Source organism: Coregonus clupeaformis, unplaced genomic scaffold (assembly GCF_020615455.1).
Source record: "Coregonus clupeaformis isolate EN_2021a unplaced genomic scaffold, ASM2061545v1 scaf0931, whole genome shotgun sequence".
NCBI classification, from domain to species: domain Eukaryota; kingdom Metazoa; phylum Chordata; class Actinopteri; order Salmoniformes; family Salmonidae; genus Coregonus; species Coregonus clupeaformis.
In genome coordinates, this window is record NW_025534385.1 from 39,212 (window position 1) to 61,266 (window position 22,055).

At 42.8% G+C, this 22,055-nt stretch overlaps 1 protein-coding gene across 1 annotated transcript in view; it reads right to left on the reverse strand.

Annotated features, from left to right (window-relative positions):
- Positions 1-4,881: 4,881 nt before the first annotated feature.
- Positions 4,882-22,055, reverse strand: part of LOC121585399 (CUB and sushi domain-containing protein 3-like) — a gene marked incomplete at both ends in the record, with an annotated part of 156,664 nt that continues 139,490 nt past the window's right edge. Inside the window, 4 exons of the mRNA XM_045217134.1 lie at positions 4,882-4,998; positions 10,830-11,024; positions 13,004-13,191; positions 15,802-15,940. Coding sequence (XP_045073069.1) covers positions 4,882-4,998; positions 10,830-11,024; positions 13,004-13,191; positions 15,802-15,940 — 639 coding nt within the window. The remainder of the gene's footprint in view (positions 4,999-10,829; positions 11,025-13,003; positions 13,192-15,801; positions 15,941-22,055) is intronic.

Here is a 22,055-nt window from a genome sequence, read left to right on the forward strand (position 1 = left end):
TAATGTTTCTAGTATGGACACGACAGAATAAATAAACTCCTAATGTTATAACTAATTTTTCTAGTATGGACATGACAGAATAAAGAAACTCCTTCTAATGTTATAACTAATGTTTCTAGTATGGACATGACAGAATAAAGAAACTCCTTCTAATGTTATAACTAATGTTTCTAGTATGGACATGACAGAATAAAGAAACTCCTTCTAATGTTATAACTAATGTTTCTAGTATGGACACGACAGAATAAAGAAACTCCTTCTAATGTTATAACTAATGTTTCTAGTATAGACATGACAGAATAAAGAAACTCCTTCTAATGTTATAACTAATGTTTCTAGTATGGACACGACAGAATAAAGAAACATTAGTTATAACATTAGAAGGAGTTTCTTTATTCTGTCATGTCCATACTAGAAACATTAGTTATAACATTAGAAGGAGTTTATTTATTCTGTCGTGTCCATACTAGAAACATTAGTTATAACATTAGAAGGAGTTTCTTTATTCTGTCATGTCCATACTAGAAACATTAGTTATAACATTAGAAGGAGTTTCTTTATTCTGTCGTGTCCATACTAGAAACATTAGTTATAACATTAGAAGGAGTTTCTTTATTCTGTCATGTCCATACTAGAAACATTAGTTATAACATTAGAAGGAGTTTCTTTATTCTGTCGTGTCCATACTAGAAACATTAGTTATAACATTAGAAGGAGTTTCTTTATTCTGTCATGTCCATACTAGAAACATTAGTTATAACATTAGAATGAGTTTTCTTTATTCTGTCATGCAAACACCATCAATGACATTAGCATAGGAACATTAGTGTGTGTGTATTTCCATGTAGCCTATTAGTCAAATCCAATCCATATGGCTAACAACAGGAACAACACATGTCTACCAGCACACATGTATTATTGTCTGTTGGCTGTTTACTCTGTTTCTGTTGGCTAAAAAAATCAACAACAAGAACAAGAACAGCAACAACAACAACAACAACAACCACAACAGCAGCAACAACAACAACAACAACAACAACAGCAACCACAGCAACAACAACAGCAACAGCAACAACAGCAACAATTTCTAAATGTACTTGTTATCAACCCTCTCTGAGTGGCCCTGAATTTATGAGAGGGTATTTTAGCTAGCCAGGGATAACCCTCTGTTTCTCCTGAGACGCGTCCTCCACCTCATTAGTACACCAGTTTGTGTTTGACAATCCCTTCACTTCACCTGTTGTGGATTTTGTTTTGTTTCACTTTATCCTGAAGATCCTAATCTTCTCTGGTCGGTAATGTGAGGCCAGTTATATCCCAGATCAGCTTCCTCCACCTCGTTAGTAAAAGCCAAAATAGAACCACTATTATGTGTACCTATAGTTCACTACATGTATAGGAGATAATAACCAACATGGTTTCTGATAACGTTTGTTATCCCTGTCCGGATCCTGAATGACCAAATCTTGGTAATGTGAGGTGAAGTCAGTTGTTATAGCACACTGGAGGGAGAGAGAGAGAAACAGAGAGAGAGAGAGACAGAGACAGAGAAAGAGACAGAGAGACAGAGAGAGACAGAGAGAGAGAGAGAGAGAGAGAGAGAGAGAGAGAGAGAGAGAGAGAGAGAGAGAGAGAGAGAGAGAGAGAGAAGAAAACAGAGAGAGAGAGAGACAGAGGGAGAGAGAGAGAAACAGAGAGAGAGAGACGGAGGAAGAGAGAGAGAGACCAACTCTTCTCTAGTCAGTAATCTGCGGTCAGTTAGAGAGAGAGAGAAAAACAGAGGGAGAGAGAGAGAGAAACAGAGAGAGAGAAAGAGTGAATACCTGACCACTGTGACTGAACCAAACTATAGGAAAGTTTTGACTATGTACAGACTCAGTGAGCATAGCCTTGCTATTGAGGCTGTAACACAACAAAATGTGGAAAATATAAAGTGGTGTGAATAATTGGCCCAGCGTCGTCCAGGGTAGGGGAGGGAATGGCTGGCAGGGATGTAGCTCAGTTGGTAGAGCATGGCGTTTGCAACGCCAGGGTTGTGGGTTTGATTCCCACAGGGGGCCAGTATGAAAAAAATAAAAATGTAATGCACTCACTAACTGTAAGTCACTCATAAGTCTCAGATAAGAGCGTCTGCTAAATGACTAATATGTAAATGTTAAATGTAATTGAGAGAGGCCGCCATAGGCAGACCTGGCTCTCAAGAGAAGACAGGCTTTGTGCACACTGCCCACAAAATGAGGTGGAAACTGTATGACCATATTAGAGACACATATTTCCCTCAGATTACAGAGATCCACAAAGAATTCAAAAACAAACCCAATTTTGATAAACTCCCTACTGGGTGAAAAGCCACAGTGTGCAATCACAGCAGCACGATTTGTGACCTGTTGCCACAAGAAAAGGGCAACCAGTGAAGAACAAACACCATTGTAAATACAACCCATATTTATGTTTATTTCTTTCCCATTTGTACTTTAACTATTTGCATATCATTCCAACACTGTATATAGACATAATATGACATTTGAAATCACTTTATTCTTTTAGAACTTCTGAGTGTAATGTTTACTGTTAATATTGATTGTTTATTTCACTTTTGTTTATTATCTGTTTTGGCAACGTTAACATACGTTTCCCATGCCAATAAAGCCCTTCAATTGAATTGAATTGAGAGAGAGAGAGAGAGAGAGAGAGAGAGAGAGAGAGAGAGAGAGAGAGAGAGAGAGAGAGAGAGAGAGAGAGAGAGAGAGAGAGAGAGAGAGAGAGAGAGAGAGAGAGAGAGAGAGAGAAAGAGTGAATACCTGACCACTGTGACTGAACCAAACTATAGGAAAGTTTTGACTATGTACAGACTCAGTGAGCATAGCCTTGCTATTGAGGCTGTAACACAACACAATTTGGAAAAAGTAAAGTGGTGTGAATAATTAGAATAATTAAACCAGAGAGAGAGAGAGAGAGAGAGAGAGAGAGAGAGAGAGAGAGAGAGGGTCTGCTATACAAATTGATGGAAAGTGGGGTTGGGGGAAAAACATACAACATTGTAAAATCCATGTACACAAACAACAAGTGTGCGGTTAAAATTGGCAAAAAACACACACATTTCTTTCCACAGGGCCGTGGGGTGAGACAGGGATGCAGTTTAAGCCCCACCCTCTTCAACATATATATCAACTAATTGGCGAGGGCACTAGAAAAGTCTGCAGCACCCGGCCTCACCCTACTAGAATCTGAAGTAAAATGTCTACTGTTTGCTGATGATCTGGTGCTTCTGTCACCAACCAAGGAGGGCCTACAGCAGTACCTAGATCTTCTGCACAGATTCTGTCAGACCTGGGCCCTGACAGTAAATCTCAGTAAGACAAAAATAATGGTGTTCCAAAAAAGGTCCAGTTGCCAGGACCACAAATACAAATTCCATCTAGAGACCGTTGCCCTGGAGCACACAAAAAACTATACATACCTCGGCCTAAACATCAGTGCCACAGGTAACTTCCACAAAGCTGTGAACGATCTGAGAGACAAGGCAAGAAGGGCCTTCTATGCCATCAAAAGGAACATAAAATTTGACATACCAATTAGGATCTGGCTAAAAATACTTGAATCAGTTATAGAACCCATTGCCCTTTATGGTTGTGAGGTCTGGGGTCCGCTCACCAACCAAGAATTCACAAAATGGGACAAACACCAAATTGAGACTCTGCATGCAGAATTCTGCAAAAACATCCTCCGTGTACAACGTAAAACACCAAATAATGCATGCAGAGCAGAATTAGGCCAATACCAGCTAATTATCAAAATCCAGAAAAGAGCTATTAAATTCTATAACCACTTAAAATGAAGCGATTCCCAAACATTCCATAACAAAGCCATCACCTACAGAGAGATGAACTTGGAGAAGAGTCCCCTAAGTAAGCTTGTCCTGGGGCTCTGTTCACAAACACAAACAGACCCCACAGAGCCCCAGGACAAAAACAACAACAACAACAGCAACAACACAATTACACCCAACCAAATCATGAGAAAACAAAAAGAGAATTACTTGACACATTGGAAAGAACAAACAAAAAAACAGAGCAAACTAGAATGCTATTTGGCCCTAAACAGAGAGTACACAGTGGCAGAATACCTGACCACTGTGACTGACCCAAACTTAAGGAAAGCTTTGACTATGTACAGACTCAGTGAGCACAGCCTTGCCGCCGTAGGCAGACCTGGCTCTCAAGAGAAGACAGGCTATGTGCACACTGCCCACAAAATGAGGTGGAAACTGAGCTGCACTTCCTAACCTCCTGCCAAATGTATGACCATATTAGAGACACATATTTCCCTCAGATTACAGCGATCCACAAAGAATTCGAAAACAAACCTAATTTTGATAAACTCCCTTATCTACTGGGTGAAAAACCACAGTGTGCCATCACAGCTGCAAGATTTGTGACCTGTTGCCACAAGAAAAGGGCAACCAGTGAAGAACAAACACCATTGTAAATACAACCCATATTTATGTTTATTTATTTTCCCATTTGTACTTTAACTATTTGCACATTGTTACAACACTGTATATATACATAATATGACGTTTGAAATGTCTGTATTCTTTTGGAACTTCTGAGTATAATGTTTACTGTTAATATTTATTGTTTATTTCACTTTTGTTTACTATCTATTTCACTTGCTTTGGCAATGTTAACATACGTTTCCCATGCCAATAAAGCCCTTAAATTGAAATTGGATTGAGAGACAGAATAATTAAACCAGAGAGAGAGAGAGAGAGAGAGAGAGAGAGAGAGAGAGAGAGAGAGAGAGAGAGAGAGAGAGAGAGAGAGAGAGAGAGAGAGAAGAAGAAGAAGAAGAAGAAAACCAGAGAGAGAGAATGCTTACCAAAGTCCCCGGGGACAAAGATGTGGTAGACGCAGGTCAGACTCTGGGTATAATTACGGGGGTAGTTTGGGGACAGGACGGTCCCCTCTGACCCTGTCGAGCGGCCTCCGCACGGGGCTGTGAAAACACCAACACATCAACGTGACTTCCAGGTCACACTACCTGGGGAAATGCATACAGCTACGCAGCGGAAACAGGAATCAGCAAATAGCATTTCCTTCAGCTGCACAGGGAAGCAGAATTATCAGAAAATATGAGGAGGAGAAACTGTCAGTTTGACCACTTAAATGCTGACTAACGGTCTACAACATGAGATACTTGAGGGAAACATATAGGACATTTCCAAAGAGTAGGAGGGGGAGGGAGGACGGGGAGAGTTGTGTTTTTAGAGGACTTGAGTCCAAGGACAGCAAACCATCAACAGATTCAGATTGGGATTGAGATCGGGATCAAGATATACACTGAACAAAAATATAAACACATGTTAAGTGTTGGTCCCATGTTTCATGAGCTGAAATAAAAAATTCCATAAATGTTTCATACGCACAAAAAGCTTATTTCTCTAAATATATTATGCACAAATTTGTTTACATCCCTGTTAGTGAGCATTTATACTTTGCCAAGATAATCCATCCACCTGACAGGTGTGGCATATCAAGAAGCTGATTAAACAGAATGATCATTACACAGGTGCACCTTGTGCTGGGGACAATAAAAGGCCACTAAAATATGCAGTTATGCCACAGATGTCTCAAGTTTTGAGGGAGCGTGCAATTGGCATGCTGACTGCAGGAATGTCCACCAGAACTGTTGCCAGAAAATTGTATGTTCATTTCTCTACCATAAGCCGCCTCCAACGTCATTTTAGAGAACTTGGCAGTACGTCCAACCGGCCTCATAACCACAGGCCACGTGTAACCACGCCAGCCCAGGACCTCCACATCCGGCTTCTTCACCTGAGGGATCGTATGAGACCAGCCACCCGGACAGCTGATGAAACTGTGGGTTTGCACAACTGAAGAATTTCTGCACAAACTGTCAGAAACCGTCTCAGGGAAGCTCATCTGTGTGCTCTTCATCCTAACCAGGTCTTGATCTGACTGCAGTTCAGCGTCGTAACCGACTTCAGCGGGCAAATGCTCACCTTCGATGGCCACTGGCACGCTGGAGAAGTGTGCTCTTCACAGATTAATCCCAGTTTCAACTGTACCGGGCAGATGGCAGACTGCGTGTATGATGTGGTGTGGGCGAGTGGTTTGCTGACGTCAACATGGTGGTGGTGGGGTTATGGTATGGGCAGGGATAAGCTACGAAAAAACGAACAGAATTGCATTTTACCAATGGCAATTTGAATGCACAGAGATACCGTGACGAGATCCTGAGGCCCATTGTCGTGCCATTCATCCGCCGCCATCACCTCATGTTTCAGCATAATAATGCACGCCCCATGTCGCAAGGATCTGCACACATTTCCTGGAAGCTGAAAATGTCCCAGTTCTTCCATGGCCTGCATAATCACCAGACATGTCACCCATTGAGCATGTTTGGGAGGCTCTGGATTGACGTGTATGACAGCGTGTTCCAGTTTCCGCCAATATCCAGAAAATTCGCACAGCCAATGAAAAGGAGTGGGACAACGTTCCACAGGCCACAATCAACAGCCTGATGAACTCTTTGCGAAGGAGATGTGTCGCGCTGCATGAGCCAAATGGTGTTCACACCAGATACTGATTGGTTTTCTGATCCACACCCCCTACCTTTTTTTCAAGGTATTGGTGACCAACAGATGCATATCTGTATTCCCAGTCATGTGAAATCCATAGATTAGTGCCTAATGAATTCATTTCAATTGACTGATTTCTTTATATGAACTGTAACTCTGTAAAATCTTTGAAATTGTTTCATGTCGCTTTTATATTTTGGTTAATTGTAGATTGAGAATGAGAAGTAAGAGACAATAGCATTAATGAGATTACTTTACTAATATTATCACGATCATAATAATCCATATCATTATCATGATCACAATAATCCATATCATTATCAAGGTAATAATAATAATCCATATCATTATCATGGTAATAATAATAATCCATATCATTATCATGGTAATAGTAATCCATATCATTATCATGGTAATAATAATAATCCATATCATTATCATGGCAATAATAATAATCCATATCATTATCATGGTCATAATAATAATCCATATCATTATCAAGGTAATAATAATAATCCATATCATTATCATGGTAATAATAATAATCCATATCATTATCATGGTAATAGTAATCCATATCATTATCATGGTAATAATAATCCATATCATTATCACGGTAATAATAATCCATATCATTATCATGGTCATAATAATCCTCATCAGTATCATGGTCATAATAATCCATATCATTATCATGGTCATAATAATCCATATTATTATCATGGTAATAATAATCCATATCATTATCATGGTAATAATAATCCATATCATTATCACGATAATAATAATAATCCATATCATTATCATGGTAATAATAATAATCCATATCATTATCATGGTAATAATAATCCTCATCAGTATCATGGTCATAATAATCCATATCATTATCATGGTCATAATAATCCATATCATTATCATGGTCATAATAAACCATATCATTATCATGGTCATAATAATCCATATCATTATCATGGTAATAATAATCCATATCATTATCATGGTCATAATAATCCTCATCGGTATCATGGTAATAATAATCCATATCATTATCATGGTAATAATAATCCATATCATTATCATGGTCATAATAATCCTCATCGGTATCATGGTAATAATAATCCATATCATTATTATGGTCATAATAATCATGATCATTTAAATGAGCTGTCTCCTCCTTGGTTTATATCAGTGTCATCATAAGATTGTGTGATATCCTCCTGTAGTCCATTACAACAGTACATTTCTACCAGCAGTATGTCAGTATTTCATATCTTAAACTGTTAATCATGCAGGTAATGTGTTGAGAGGCTTTTAATGCAGTCACCTCAGCAGGTGGGCACACACACACACACACACACACACACACACTGGTCTAACTCAGCAGGTGGGCAGAGAACACTGTTAACTAACACAATCTCATTTGTCAGAGAGAGGCTTGCACCAGCTGGTCCAAGTCTGTATGGAACACAACACCCCCGACACACACACACACCCCAAACACACACACACCAAGCACACACATAGAAACACACCCCAAACACACACACCCCAAAGACACACACACCAAGCACACACACAGAATAACAGTGAGGCTAGCACCAGATGGACTGGGTTCTCCCTGTCACCATGCAGCCATCCTGAACTGAAAACTACACAACAGACCCCAAATACCATGAGACCTGAGAGGGTTGTATGAGACAGACAGTATGTGAAGGCTGTAAAGAGGAGAACCATGATCATGTAATGAGACAGACAGTATGTGAGGCCAGTAGAGAGGAACCATGATCATGTAATGAGACATACAGTATGTGAGGCCTGTAGAGGTGAACCATGATCATGTAATGAGACATACAGTATGTGAGGGCAAGAGAGGAACCATGATCATGTAATGAGACATACAGTATGTGAGGGTTGTAGAGAGGAACCATGATCATGTAATGATACATACAGTATGTGAGGGCTGTAGAGAGGGGAACCATGATCATGTAATGAGACATACAGTATGTGAGGCCTGTAGAGAGGGGAACCATGATCAGGTAATGGAACATACAGTATGTGAGGCCTGTAGAGAGGAACCATGATAATGTAATGAGACATACAGTATGAGAGGCCTGTAGAGAGGAACCATGATCATGTAATGAGACATTCAGTATGTGAGGGTTGTAGAGAGGGGAACCATGATCATGTAATGAGACATACAGTATGTGAGGGTTGTAGAGAGGGGAACCATGATCATGTAATGAGACATACAGTATGTGAGTGCTGTAGAGAGAGGAACCATAATCATGTAATGAGACATACAGTATGTGAGGCCTGTAGAGAGGGGAACCATGATCATGTAATGAGACATACAGTATGAGAGGCCTGTAGAGAGGAACCATGATCCTGTAATGAGACATTCAGTATGTGAGGGTTGTAGAGAGGGGAACCATGATCATGTAATGAGACATACAGTATGTGAGGGTTGTAGAGAGGGGGACCATGATCATGTAATGAGACATACAGTATGTGAGGGTTGTAGAGAGGGGAACCATGATCATGTAATGAGACATACAGTATGTGAGTGCTGTAGAGAGAGGAACCATAATCATGTAATGAGACATACAGTATGTGAGGGCTGTAGAGAGGGGAACCATGATCATGTAATGAGACATACAGTATGTGAGGGCTGTAGAGGGGAACCATGATCATGTAATGAGACATACAGTATGTGAGGGCTGTAGAGAGGGGAACCATGATCATGTAATGATACAGACAGTATGTGAGGGCTGTAGAGGGGAACCATGATCATGTAATGAGACATACAGTATGTGAGGGCTGTAGAGAGGGGAACCATGCCAAGTCTAACCAATCTGAGCCAAGGTGTCTGCGTCCCAAACGGCACACTATTCCCTGTATAGTGCACTACTTTCGACAAGGGCCCAATGTGTTGTGGTTACATTGCATCCTGGGACCATTCGTATCAATTTAACACAACAGACAGGTTAGTCAATAGAACGGACACACACAGGCACTTACACACACACGCGCACAGACACACACGCACACAGACACACACACGTCCGCACGCACACACACACACACACTTCCTACAACACAATAAACCTTCATCTGGACTGTATTCAAACTAATGTCCTCTTCAGTTTAAACACCAAACTATTGATCAGTCAGAGTTACTGTAGAGCACAAATTGATAATTGATTGATCGTCACCTCCCTCACCTTGACAGGTGGGCTTGGCTCTGTCCCACTCAGTGTGTGTGTGTGTGTGTGTGATGGAACATCTTGTCCTATATCCAGGACAACACTCATTGGTATCAGACGGATGCAGCTACTGCAACACTGGACTGGCCTGAGGCTGCAGGGGAAACTCACTGCTGTGGACTGTACTGTCCACTCTGTCTCCCGTTCCATGTACCAGAATGCTGCCGTTGGCCAGGACATTCTCACCTTTACTGTTAAGGCGAGGCTGCAGGTTCTACCAACAAAATATAATCTAGCACTCTGGTACCCTACAAACTACGACCCATTTTGTATTCTACATGAGTCAAATGTAATGGAGTCCGTTTCCCATGTTGTGAATGGCTGCTGTTCATACAAGGATTTGTACATTGCTAGACATGACCGCCTTGTTGACCTGATAGCCAGCGAGGCAGAAACATTCTTGTGTGAGGGGAAGCTGGTTTGATGTTGATGATGATGTGTTTTCATGGAGCAGGCCTTTCCCGAGAAGCTGCTTAAGTACCAGCCCCTCGTGGCACCCTTGGACAGCCTCGGGCGGAGGTGCAAGCTGGAGGCGCTGATATTCATTAGTCTCTGCCACGTACACAGGCTTGCAGTGCGTGGCCTCCAGATTGCGGGCCTTACAAAAACTAGGGGAAAGCAATTGGCTAGGTACTGCTCTGTTTCAGCTTCGTTGGCAGCCTGGCTGTTTGGACAAGGAGGTGTTTTCTTTACCCTTGAGTGCCATGCATACAGGGACCTTTGAAATCTTTGGATCCTTTTTTTTGTAAATTTGATAGGTGGATTCAGATAAAGTATTTAAAGTCTGTCTGTCTGTCTGTCTGTCTGTCTGTCTGTCTGTCTGTCTGTCTGTCTGTCTGTCTGTCTGTCTGTCTGTCTGTCTGTCTGTCTGTCTGTCTGTCTGTCTGTCTGTCTGTCTGTCTGTGTGTGTGTGTGTGTGTGTGTGTGTGTGTGTGTGTGTGTGTGTGTGTGTGTTGCCTCACCTTGACAGCTGGGCTTGGCTCGGTCCCACTCAGGCCTCTTGCTGTTTCCCATCATACAGGTCAGTGTGGAGTGTCCCTGTAACAGATAGCCCGCCTCACAGCTGAACGTCACCGTGGAGCCCAGCTTGTAGTCATTCCCCAGGCGTGTCCCGTTCATAACGTTCCCCGGATCAAAGCAAGCCTCCCGCAGTTTAGCTGTTGTTGAAAATATATGGTTTTATATTGTTCTAATTCAGACAAATTATGTGGCAGCATCAGAAGTTTGTTTGAGCGGTTGGATAGCCTAGTGAATGTCTGATCACAAAAAGCTGTAACCAATCAACTTTTTAAAGACTTACAGTATATACAGGGCATTAGGAACGTATTCAGACCCCTTGACTTTTTCCACATTGTTACGTTACAGCATTTTTCTCAAATTGATTAAATAGTTTTCCCCCTCATCAATCTACGCACCATACCCCTTAATGACAAAGCAAAAACAGATTTGTCGATTTTTTTGCAAATTAATGAAAAATAAAAGAACTGAAATATCACATTTACATAAGTATTCAGACCTTTTACTCAGTACTTTGTTGAAGCACCTTTGGCAGCGATTACAGCCTCGAGTCTTCTTGGGTATGACGCTACAAGCTTGGCACACCTGTATTTGGGGAGTGTCTCCCATTCTTCTCTGCAGATCCTCTCAAGTTCTGTCAGGTTGGATGGGGAGCGTCACTGCACAGATATTTTTAGGACTCTCCAGAGATGTTCGACCTGGTTTAAGTCCGGGCCACTCAAGGACATTCAGAGACTTGTCCCGAAGCCACTCCTGCGTTGTATTGGCTGTGTGCTTAGGTTCGGTGTCCTGTTGGAAGGTGAACCTTTGCCCCAGTCTGAGCAGGTTTTCATCAAGGATATCTCTGTACCATTGGGATGGTGCCAGGTTTCCTCCAGATGTGACGCTTGTCATTCAGGCCAAAGAGGTCAATCTTGGTTTCATCAGACCAGAGAATCTTGTTTCTCATGGGCTGAGAGTCTTTAGGTGCCTTTTGGCAAACTCCAAGCGGGCTGTCATGTGCCTTTTACTGAGGAGTGGCTTCCGTCTGGCCACTCTACCATATAGACCTAATTGGTGGAGTGCTGCAGAGATGGTTGTCCTTCTGGAAGGTTCTCCCATCTCCACAGAGGAACTCTATAGCTCTGTCAGAGTGACCATCGGGTTCTGGGTCACCTCCCTGACCAAGGCCCTTCTCCCCTGATTGCTCAGATTGGCCGGGCGGCCAGCTCTAGGAAGAGTCTTGGTGGTTCAAAACTTCTTCCATTTAAGAATGATAGAGGCCACTGTGTTCTTGGGGACCTTCAATGCTGCAGACATTTTTTGGTACCCTTCCCCAGATCTGTGCCTCGATACAATCCTGTCTCAGAGTTCTACGGACAATTCCTTCGACCTCATGGCTTTGTTTTTGCTCTGACATGCACTGTCAACTGTGGGACCTTATATAGACAGGTGTGTGCCTTCCCAAATCATGTCCAATCAATTGAATTTACCACAGGTGGACTCCAATCAAGTTGTAGAAACATCTCAAGGATGATCAATGGAAACAGAACGCACCTGAGCTCAATTTCTAGTCTCATAGCAAAGGGTCTGAATACTTACTTTGCAAAAATTTCTAAAAACCTGTTTTCACTTTGTCATTATGGGGTATTATGTGTAGATTGATGAGGAAACACTATTATTTAATACATTTTAGAATAACGTAACAAAATGTGGAAAAAGTCAGGGGGTTTGAATACTTTCTGAATGCACTGTAATACAAAATGATGTTGTGTAGAAACACACTTTAAACAAACACACAAAACAAACAGGAACTAACTTGTAAGGACGTCCTTTGCTACATTTGTAAAAACTTGGACGATAGCACAAAAACATAATGGGAAAAAAGACACAAAACAAACACTTTGGAAAGTTCGACAAAGATCGTCCTCGTATGAATATAAGCTTGGTTCCCTGAAGGAAGGGGGACGAGACACAACACACTTGGTCATGCGAGTGAATTAGCGTCAAATGAACCAACAGAAAAGGGAACAAACTCAGAAGATAGTCCTCTGCTGCATTTGTAAATAGCACAACACCATTAAAACAAAGACACAAAACAACCATTTCAAGTTTGCATAAACATCCCCTTGCGCCTCACCTTTATACTCCAGATGGAAGCCTTTGTAGCTCACTGAGCCGTCGCTACGGAACGCTAGGTGCATGAGGTTAGCAGAGCTCTCTATCTTCTCTGGAAGCTTGCTATCCTGGAAACTACCAATGAGATGACTGTTGCTGTCTGGTCCGTCGTAGATATACAGGAAGTCGTAGTTGGGCTCGATACTGAAACTGTAGAGGGGAAAATAAAACAACTATTTCAGCAAATTAACAGGAAAATGATTATTTTCTCAAATTAACAAAAAAAAAAGGTTATTTCAGCAAATTAACAATACAAAGGTTATTACAGGAAATTAACAAGAAACTGTTATTTCAGAAAAGTTTAAATGTGGGGACGTACTGAAATAGAGCTTTCTAACACCTTGGGGTTTCAATTGTTTTTATTTCAGCAGTGTTGAAACGTGTGACGCACTGTACAAGAGCTTTCAATATACATTTGGGTTTTCAATTGAGAGTCTGATAAGCAGAGGTGGGACAAAGTCATTGTTATGCAAGTCACAAGTAAGTCTCAAGTCTTTGCCCTCGAGTCCCGAGTCAAGTCGAGTCAAAGATGAGGCAAGTCCCAAGTCGAGTCAAAAGTCAAAGCCATCAAGTCTCAAGTCGAGTCCAAAGTCCTACATTTTAGTTTCGAGTCATTTCAAGTCCTCTTAGCAAGCCTTTGCAAGTCATTACAAGTCCTCGTAGCAAGTCTTCTCGAGTCATAAGGCGCAAGTCCAAGTCAAGTCACGAGTCATTGATGTTAAAGTCCAAGTCGAGTTGCAAGTCTTTGTACATTTTGTCGAGTCGAGTCTGAAGTCATCAAATTCATGACTCGAGTCTGACTCGAGTCCAAGTCACATGACTCGAGTCCACACCTCTGCTGATAAGCATTAGTAAGCCATTTCATCTTCTTGTATCTCAGACACAGAAAGAAGGAGGAACGGAAGAACTCCCTGAAGAGCTCTAGAGAGAGAGAGAGAGAGAGAGAGAGAGAGAGAGAGAGAGAGAGAGAGTGAGCGAGAGAGAGAGAGAGAGAGAGAGAGAGAGAGAGAGAGAGAGAGAGAGAGAGAGAGAGAGAGAGAGAGAGAGAGAGAGAGAGAGAGAGAGAGAGAGAGATTGAATTGTTGCAACATCATGGAGGCAGAACTGCTCCCAAATGGCCCTGGCAATGTAGTGTGAGGCAGGCATTTCATATTGTTCTATTGATGTATATCAAATCACGTTTCTCACTGAGAGAGAAGTATGTTGTTTCTAAAAAATAATCAGTTTGGCTTATGACAAAAATTGTAATAGCTTTGGGATAATTAAATCTGAGTCCATTCAAGAACACACCAGTTTCAAATCATAACTTCTTCCTATTCTTCAGTGTCCCGTGAGGTTGTGAGCATTTCCTGTTGACTCTATCAGCAGTGTCTAGCAGGACAAACCAAATGGAAATGATGCTGTATATTTTACCCCTTTTTGTCCCCAATTTCGTGATATCCAATTGGTAGTTACAGTCTTGTCCCATTGCTGCGACTCCCGTACGGATTCGGGAGAGGCGAAGGTCGAGAGCCATGCGTCCTCCGAAACACGACCCCGCCAAGCCGCACTGCTTCTTGACACACTGCTCGTTTAACCCGGAAGCCAGTCACGCCAATGTGTTGGAGGAAACACCGTCCAGCTGGCGACCATGTTAGCGTGCATACGCCCGGCCCACCTCAAGGAGTCGCTAGAGCGATGGGACAAGGACATCCTGGCCGGCCAAACCCTCCCCTAACCCGGAGGACGCTGGGCCAATTGTGCGCTGCCTCATGGGTCTCCCGGTCGCGGCCAGCTGTGACACAGCCTGGGATCTGCAGTGCCTTAGACCGCTGCGCCACTCGGGATCTGCAGTGCCTTAGACCGCTGCGCCACTCGGGAGGCCCTGGAACCCAAAATAATTATACCTGGAACCAGAAAGGGTTCTCCTATGGGGACAGCTGAAGAACCCTTTTGGAACCCTTTTCTCTAAGAGCTAAATGCCCTTATATAAATACCAAATGATGCCCCAGCTTAAAACAAAGAACCCACATCTCAAACAAACAAATAGCCCAAACACACACACACACAGTAAACTATCAGCATAAAGATAAATAGGAAACTTAAAGACCTTTTCCCAAACTATGATAAAGACCTTTTCCCAAACTATGATAAAGACCTTTTCACAAACTATGATAAAGACCTTTTCACAAACTATGATAAAGACCTTTTCACAAACTATGATAAAGACCTTTTCACAAACTATGATAAAGACCTTTTCCCAAACTATGATAAAGACCTTTTCACAAACTATGATAAAGACCTTTTCACAAACTATGATAAAGACCTTTTCCCAAACTATGATAAAGACCTTTTCACAAACTATGATAAAGACCTTTTCACAAACTTTGATAAAGACCTTTTCACAAACTATGATAAATCCATTTTCAAGAACTATGATAAAGACCTTTTCAAGAACTACGATAAAGACCTTTTCACAAACTATGATAAAGACCTTTAAAAAAAATAGTTTTCAGAAAGTGGTTTACAATAACGCCGCCCAGAGCACCAATAGAAAGAGCAAGCATCAGCACAGATGAAAGGAAGAAACCTTGAGAGGAACCAGACTGTCAATTTCAGTTTATTTACTGATGATTCTACATGTTGAATCACCACAGTTCATCAACACCCAGCAGGCGATCTCTAACACACCGCAGTCACCCTCTGCTTTCAGCTGTTCGTCTTTCTGGTGTGTTTCAGTTCAGTAGCTAACCTGAATGGAAACATTCATTCATTCCTTACCTGATAAAAGCCAGTGATATGACGTAGTCTGAGTGGACAGCGATCAGCCAATCACAGTCCTTGCTGTGAGGGTAGGGGAGGGGGAAGTTAGGGGAGAGGATGAATCCTGATGATCCTGTTACGTTGCCCCCACAGGGAGCTGCAGAAACACACACATACACACTGTGTTCTAAATATACAGTACAACCCTATGCAGTGGTTTTAATATGTCTCGGTCATGGTGCTGTTAATCCCATGAATCATACCGGTGATTTATAGACAGAATAACAGAACTAGAAAATATCCCTAGTAGCGTTTCATTTCTAGGTGTCACCAATGAAGTTGGTAGGGCAGACTAAACCGTTACATCCCTAGTAGAGTTTCATTTTTAGGTGTCACCAATGCAGTTAGTAGGACAGAATAACCAGTTATATTCCTAGTAGAGTTTCATTAATGCAGCTAGGAGGACAGAATAACCACAGTTATATTCCTAGTAGAGTTTCATTAATGCAGCTAGGAGGACAGAATAACCACAGTTATATTCCTAGTAGAGTTTCATTAATGCAGCTAGGAGGACAGAATAACCACAGTTATATTCCTAGTAGCATTAGATTTTTTATTTGATTTATCCTTTACTTATCCAGGAAGTCCCATTGAGGTCAGAAGACCTCTTTTACAAGGAAGACATGGCATTTAATGCCTCACTGATTCAGCCTGAGGACAGAATAACTATAGTTGTAACATTAAACAGAATAACCATAGTTAAATTCCTAGGAGCCTGTCTTTGAAACCCTTGCCGATGCAGACAGAACAACCCCAGTTATATAGTGTTTCATGTAAAGCCTCACCAATACAGCTGGGAGGGTTGATTAACCAGATATATTTCATGTAAAGCCTCACCAATACAGCTGGGAGGGTTGATTAACCAGTTATGTTTCATGTAAAGCCTCACCAATACAGCTGGGAGGGCTGATTAACCAGTTATGTTTAATGTAAAGCCTCACCAATACAGCTGGGAGGGCTGATTAACCAGTTATGTTTAATGTAAAGCCTCACCAATACAGTTGGGAGGGCTGATTAACCAGTTATGTTTCATGTAAAGCCTCACCAATACAGCTGGGAGGGCTGATTAACTAGTTATGTTTCATGTAAAGCCTCAACAATACAGCTGGGAGGGCTGATTAACCAGTTATACAGTGCCTTCGGAAAGTATTCAGACCCCTTCACTTTTTCCACATTTTGTTACGTTACAGCCTTATTCTAAAATGTATTCAATAGTTTTTCCCCCCTCATCAATCTACACACAATACCCCATAATGACAAAGCAAAAACAGGTTTTTAGAAATGTTTACACATTGTCTTAAAAATACAACCTGAAATATCACATTTACATAAGTATTCAGACCCTTTACTCAGTACTTTGTTGAAGCACCTTTGGCAGCGATTACAGCCTCGAATCTTCTTGGGTATGACGCTACAAGCTTGGCACACCTGTATTTGGGGAGTTTCTCCCATTCTTCTCTGCAGATCCTCTCAAGCTCTGTCAGGTTGGATGGGGAGCATCGCTGGACAGCTATTTTCATGTCTCTCCAGAGATGTTCGATCGGGTTCAAGTCCGGGCTCTGGCTGGGCCACTCAAGGACATTCAGAGACTTGTCCCGAAGCCACTCCTGCATAGGGTCGTTGACCTGTTGGAAGGTGAACCTTCACCCCCAGTCTGAGGTCCTGAGCGCTCTGGAGCATGTTTTCATCAATGATTTCTCTGTACTTTGCTCCGTTCATCTTTCCCTAGATCCCGACTAGTCTCCCAGTTCCTGCCGCTGAAAAACATCCCCACAGCATGATGCTGCCACCACCATGCTTCACCGTAGGGATGATATTGGCCAGGTGATGAGCGGTGCCTGATTTCCTCCAGACTTGATGCTTGGCACTCAGGCCAAAGAGTTCAATCTTGGTTTCATCAGACCAAGATAATCTTGTTTCTCATGGTCTGAGAGTCCTTTAGGTGCCTTTTGGCAAACTCCAAGCAGGCTGTCATGTGCCTTTTACTGAGGGGTGGCTTCAGTCTCGCCACTCTACCATAAAGGCCTGATTGGTGGAGCGCTGCAGAGATCAAATCAAATCAAATTTGATTTGTCACATACACCTGTTTAGCAGACATTATAGCAGGTGTAGCGAAATGCTTGTGCTTCTAGCTCGGACAGTGCAGTAATACTGTATCTAACAACTTCACAACATATACCCAATACACACAAATCTAGTAAGGAATGGAATTTAAGAATATATACATACAGTGAGGGAAAAAAGGATTTGATCGCCTGCTGATTTTGTACATTTGCCCACTGACAAAGACATGATCAGTCTATAATTTTAATGGTAGGATTATTTGAACAGTGAGAGACAGAATAACAACAAAATAATGCAGAAAAACGCATGTCAAAAATTTTATAAATTGATTTGCATTTTAATGAGGGAAATAAGTATTTGACCCCCTCTCAATCAGAAAGATTTCTGGCTCCCAGGTGTCTTTTATACAGGTAACGAGCTGAGATTAGGAGCACACTCTTAAAGGGAGTGCTCCTAATCTCAGTTTGTTACCTGTATAAAAGACACCTGTCCACAGAAGCAATCAATCAATCAGATTCCAAACTCTCCACCATGGCCAAGACCAAAGAGCTCTCCAAGGATGTCAGGGACAAGATTGTAGACCTACACAAGGCTGGAATGGGCTACAAGACCATCGCCAAGCAGCTTGGTGAGAAGGTGATAACAGTTGGTGCCATTATTCGCTAATGGAAGAAACACAAAATAACTGTCAATCTCCCTCGGCCTGGGGCTCCATGCAAGATCTCACCTCGTGGAGTTGCAATGATCATGAGAACGGTGAGGAATCAGCCCAGAACTACACAGGAGGATCTTGTCAATGATCTCAAGCCAGCTGGGACCATAGTAACCAAGAGAACAATTGGTAACACACTACGCCGTGAAGGACTGAACTCCTGCAGCGCCCACAAGGTCCCCCTGCTCAAGAAAGCACATATAAAGGGCTGTCTGAATTTTGCCAATGAACATCTGAATGATTCAGAGGAGAACTGGGTGAAAGTGTTGTGGTCAGATGAGACCCAAATCGAGGTCTTTGGCATCAACTCAACTCGCCGTGTTTGGAGGAGGAATGCTGCCTATGACCCCAAGAACACCATCCCCACCGTCAAACATGGAGGTGGAAACATTATGCTTTGGGGGTGTTTTTCTGCTAAGGGGACAGGACAACTTCACCGCATCAAAGGGACGATGGACAGGCCATGTACAGTCAAATCTTGGGTGAGAACCTCCTTCCCTCAGCCAGGGCATTGAAAATGGGTCGTGGATGGGTATTCCAGCATGACAATGACCCAAAACACACGGCCAAGGCAACAAAGGAGTGGATCAAGAAGAAGCACATTAAGGTCCTGGAGTGGCCTAGCCAGTCTCCAGACCTTAATCCCATAGAAAATCAGTGGAGGGAGCTGAAGGTTTGAGTTGCCAAATGTCAGCCTCAAAACCTTAATGACTTGGAGAAGATCTGCAAAGAGGAGTGAAACAAAATCCCTCCTGAGATGTGTGCAAACCTGGTGGCCAACTACAAGAAACGTCTGACCTCTGTGATTGCCAACAAGTGTTTTGCCACCAAGTACTAAGTCATGTTTTGCAGAGGGGTCAAATACTTATTTCCCTCATTAAAATGCAAATCAATTTATAACATTTTTGACATGCGTTTTTCTGGATTTCTTTGTAGTTATTCTGTCTCTCACTGTTCAAATAAACCGACCATAAAAATTATAGACTGATCATTTCTTTGTCAGTGGGCAAACGTACAAAATCAGCAGGGGATCAAATACTTTTTTCCCTCACTGTATATGGACAAGCAGTGACAGAGCGGCATGGACTAAGATACAGTAGTATATTATAGAATATAATACAGTATATACATATGAGATGAGTAGTGCAAGATATGTAAACATTATTAAAGTGACTAGTGTTCAATTTCTTAAAGTGGCCAGTGATTTCAATAGGCAGCAGCAGCCTCTAATGTGTTAGTGATGGCTATTTAACAGTCTGATGGCCTTGAGATAGAAGCTGTTTTTCATTCTCTCGGTCCCAGCTTTGATGCACCTGTACTGACCTCGCCTTCTGGATGATAGTGGGGTGAACAGGCAGTGGCGTTCGGCAGACCGCACCACCCTCTGGAGAGCCCTGCGGTTGCGGGCGGTGCAGTTGCCGTACCAGGCGGTGATACAGCCCGACAGGATGCTCTCAATTGTGCATCTGTAAAAGTTTATGAGGGTTTTAGGTGCCAAGCCAAATTTCTTCAGCCTCCTGAGGTTAAAGAGGCTCTGTTGCGCCTTCTTCACCACACTGTCTGCGTGGGTGGACCATTTCAGTTTGTCAGTGATGTGTACGCCAAGGAACTTGAAGCTTTCCACACCTTCTCCACTGCGGTCCCGTCGATGTGGATAGGGGGGTGCACCCTCTGCTGTTTCCTGAAGTCCACGATCATCTCCTTTGTTTTGTTGACATTGAGTGAGAGGTTATTTACCTGGCACCACGCTCCCAGAGCCCTCACCTCCTCCCTGTAGGCGGTCTCGTCATTGTTGGTAATCAAACCTACTACTGTTGTGTCGTCTGCAAACTTGATGATTGAGTTGGAGGCGTGCGTGGCCATGCAGTCATGGGTGAACAGGGAGTACAGGAGGGGGCTGAGCACGCACCATTGTGGGGCCCCAGTGTTGAGGATCAGCGAAGTGGAGATGTTGTTTCCTACCTTCACCACCTGGGGGTGGCCCGTCAGGAAGTCCAGGACCCATTTGCACAGGGTGGGGTTCAGACCCAGGGCCTCGAGCTTAATGATGAGCTTGGAGGGTACTATGGTGTTGAATGCTGAGCTATAGTCAATGAACATCATTCTTACATAGGTATTCCTCTTGTCCAGATGGGATAGGCCAGTGTGCAGTGTGATGGCGATTTCATCGTGTGTGGATCTATTGGGGTGGTAAGCAAATTGAAGTGGGTCTAGGGTGACAGGCAAGGTAGAGGTGATATGATCCTTGACTAGTCTCTCAAAGCACTTCATGATGACAGATGTGAGTGCTACAGGGCAATAGTCATTTAGTTCAGTTACCTTTGCTTTCTTGGGTACAGGAACAATGGTGGCCATCTTGAAGCATGTGGGAACAGCAGACTGGGAAAGGGAGAGATTGAATATGTCCGTAAACACAGCAGCCAGCTGGTCTGCGCATGCTCTGAGGACACGGCTAGGGATGCCGTCTGGGCCGGCAGCCTTGCAGGGGTTAACATGCTTAAATGTCTTAATCACGTCGGCCATGGAGAAGGAGAGGCCACAGTCCTTGGTAGTGGGCCTCATCAGTGGCACTGTGTTATCCTCAAAGTGGGCGAACACAGTGTTTAGCTTGTCTGGAAGCAAGACGTCGGTGTCGGCGACGTGGCTGGTTTTCTTTTTGTAGTCCGTGATTGTCTGTAAACCTTGCCACATACGTCTCGTGTCTGAGCCGTTGAATTGTGACTCCACTTTGTCTCTATACTGATGTTTTGCCAGTTTAATTGCCTTGCGGAGTGAGTAGCTACACTGTTCGTATTCTGCCATATTCCCTGTCACCTTGCCATGGTTAAATGCATTGGTTCGCGCTTTCAGTTTTGCACGAATGCTGCCATCTGTCCACGGTTTCTGGTTAGGGTAGGTTTTAATAGTCACAGTCGGCACAACATCCCCTATACACTTCCTGATAAACTCAGTCACCGTTTCAGTGTATTCGTCTAAATTATTTTCGCAAGCTACCCGGAACATATCCCAGTCCGCGTGATCAAAACAATCTTGAAGCATGGATTCCGATTGGAAGGTTATCCCATCTCCACAGAGGAACTCTGGAGCTCTGTCAGAGTGACCATCGGGTTCCTGGTCACCTTCCTGACCAAGGTCCTTCTCCACCGATTGCTCAGTTTGGACGGGCGGCCAGCTCTAGGAAGAGTCTTGGTTGTTCTAAACTTCTTCCCTTTAAGAATGATTTACACCACTGTGTTCATGGGGACCTTCAATGCTGCAGAAATGTTTTGGTACCCTTCCCCAGATCTGTGCCTCGACACAATCCTGTCTCGGAGCTGTACGGACAATTCCTTCGACCTCATGGCTTGGTTTTTGCTCTGACATGCACTGTCAACTGTGGGACCTTATATAGACAGGTTTATGACTTTCCAAATCATGTCCAATCAATTGAATTTTC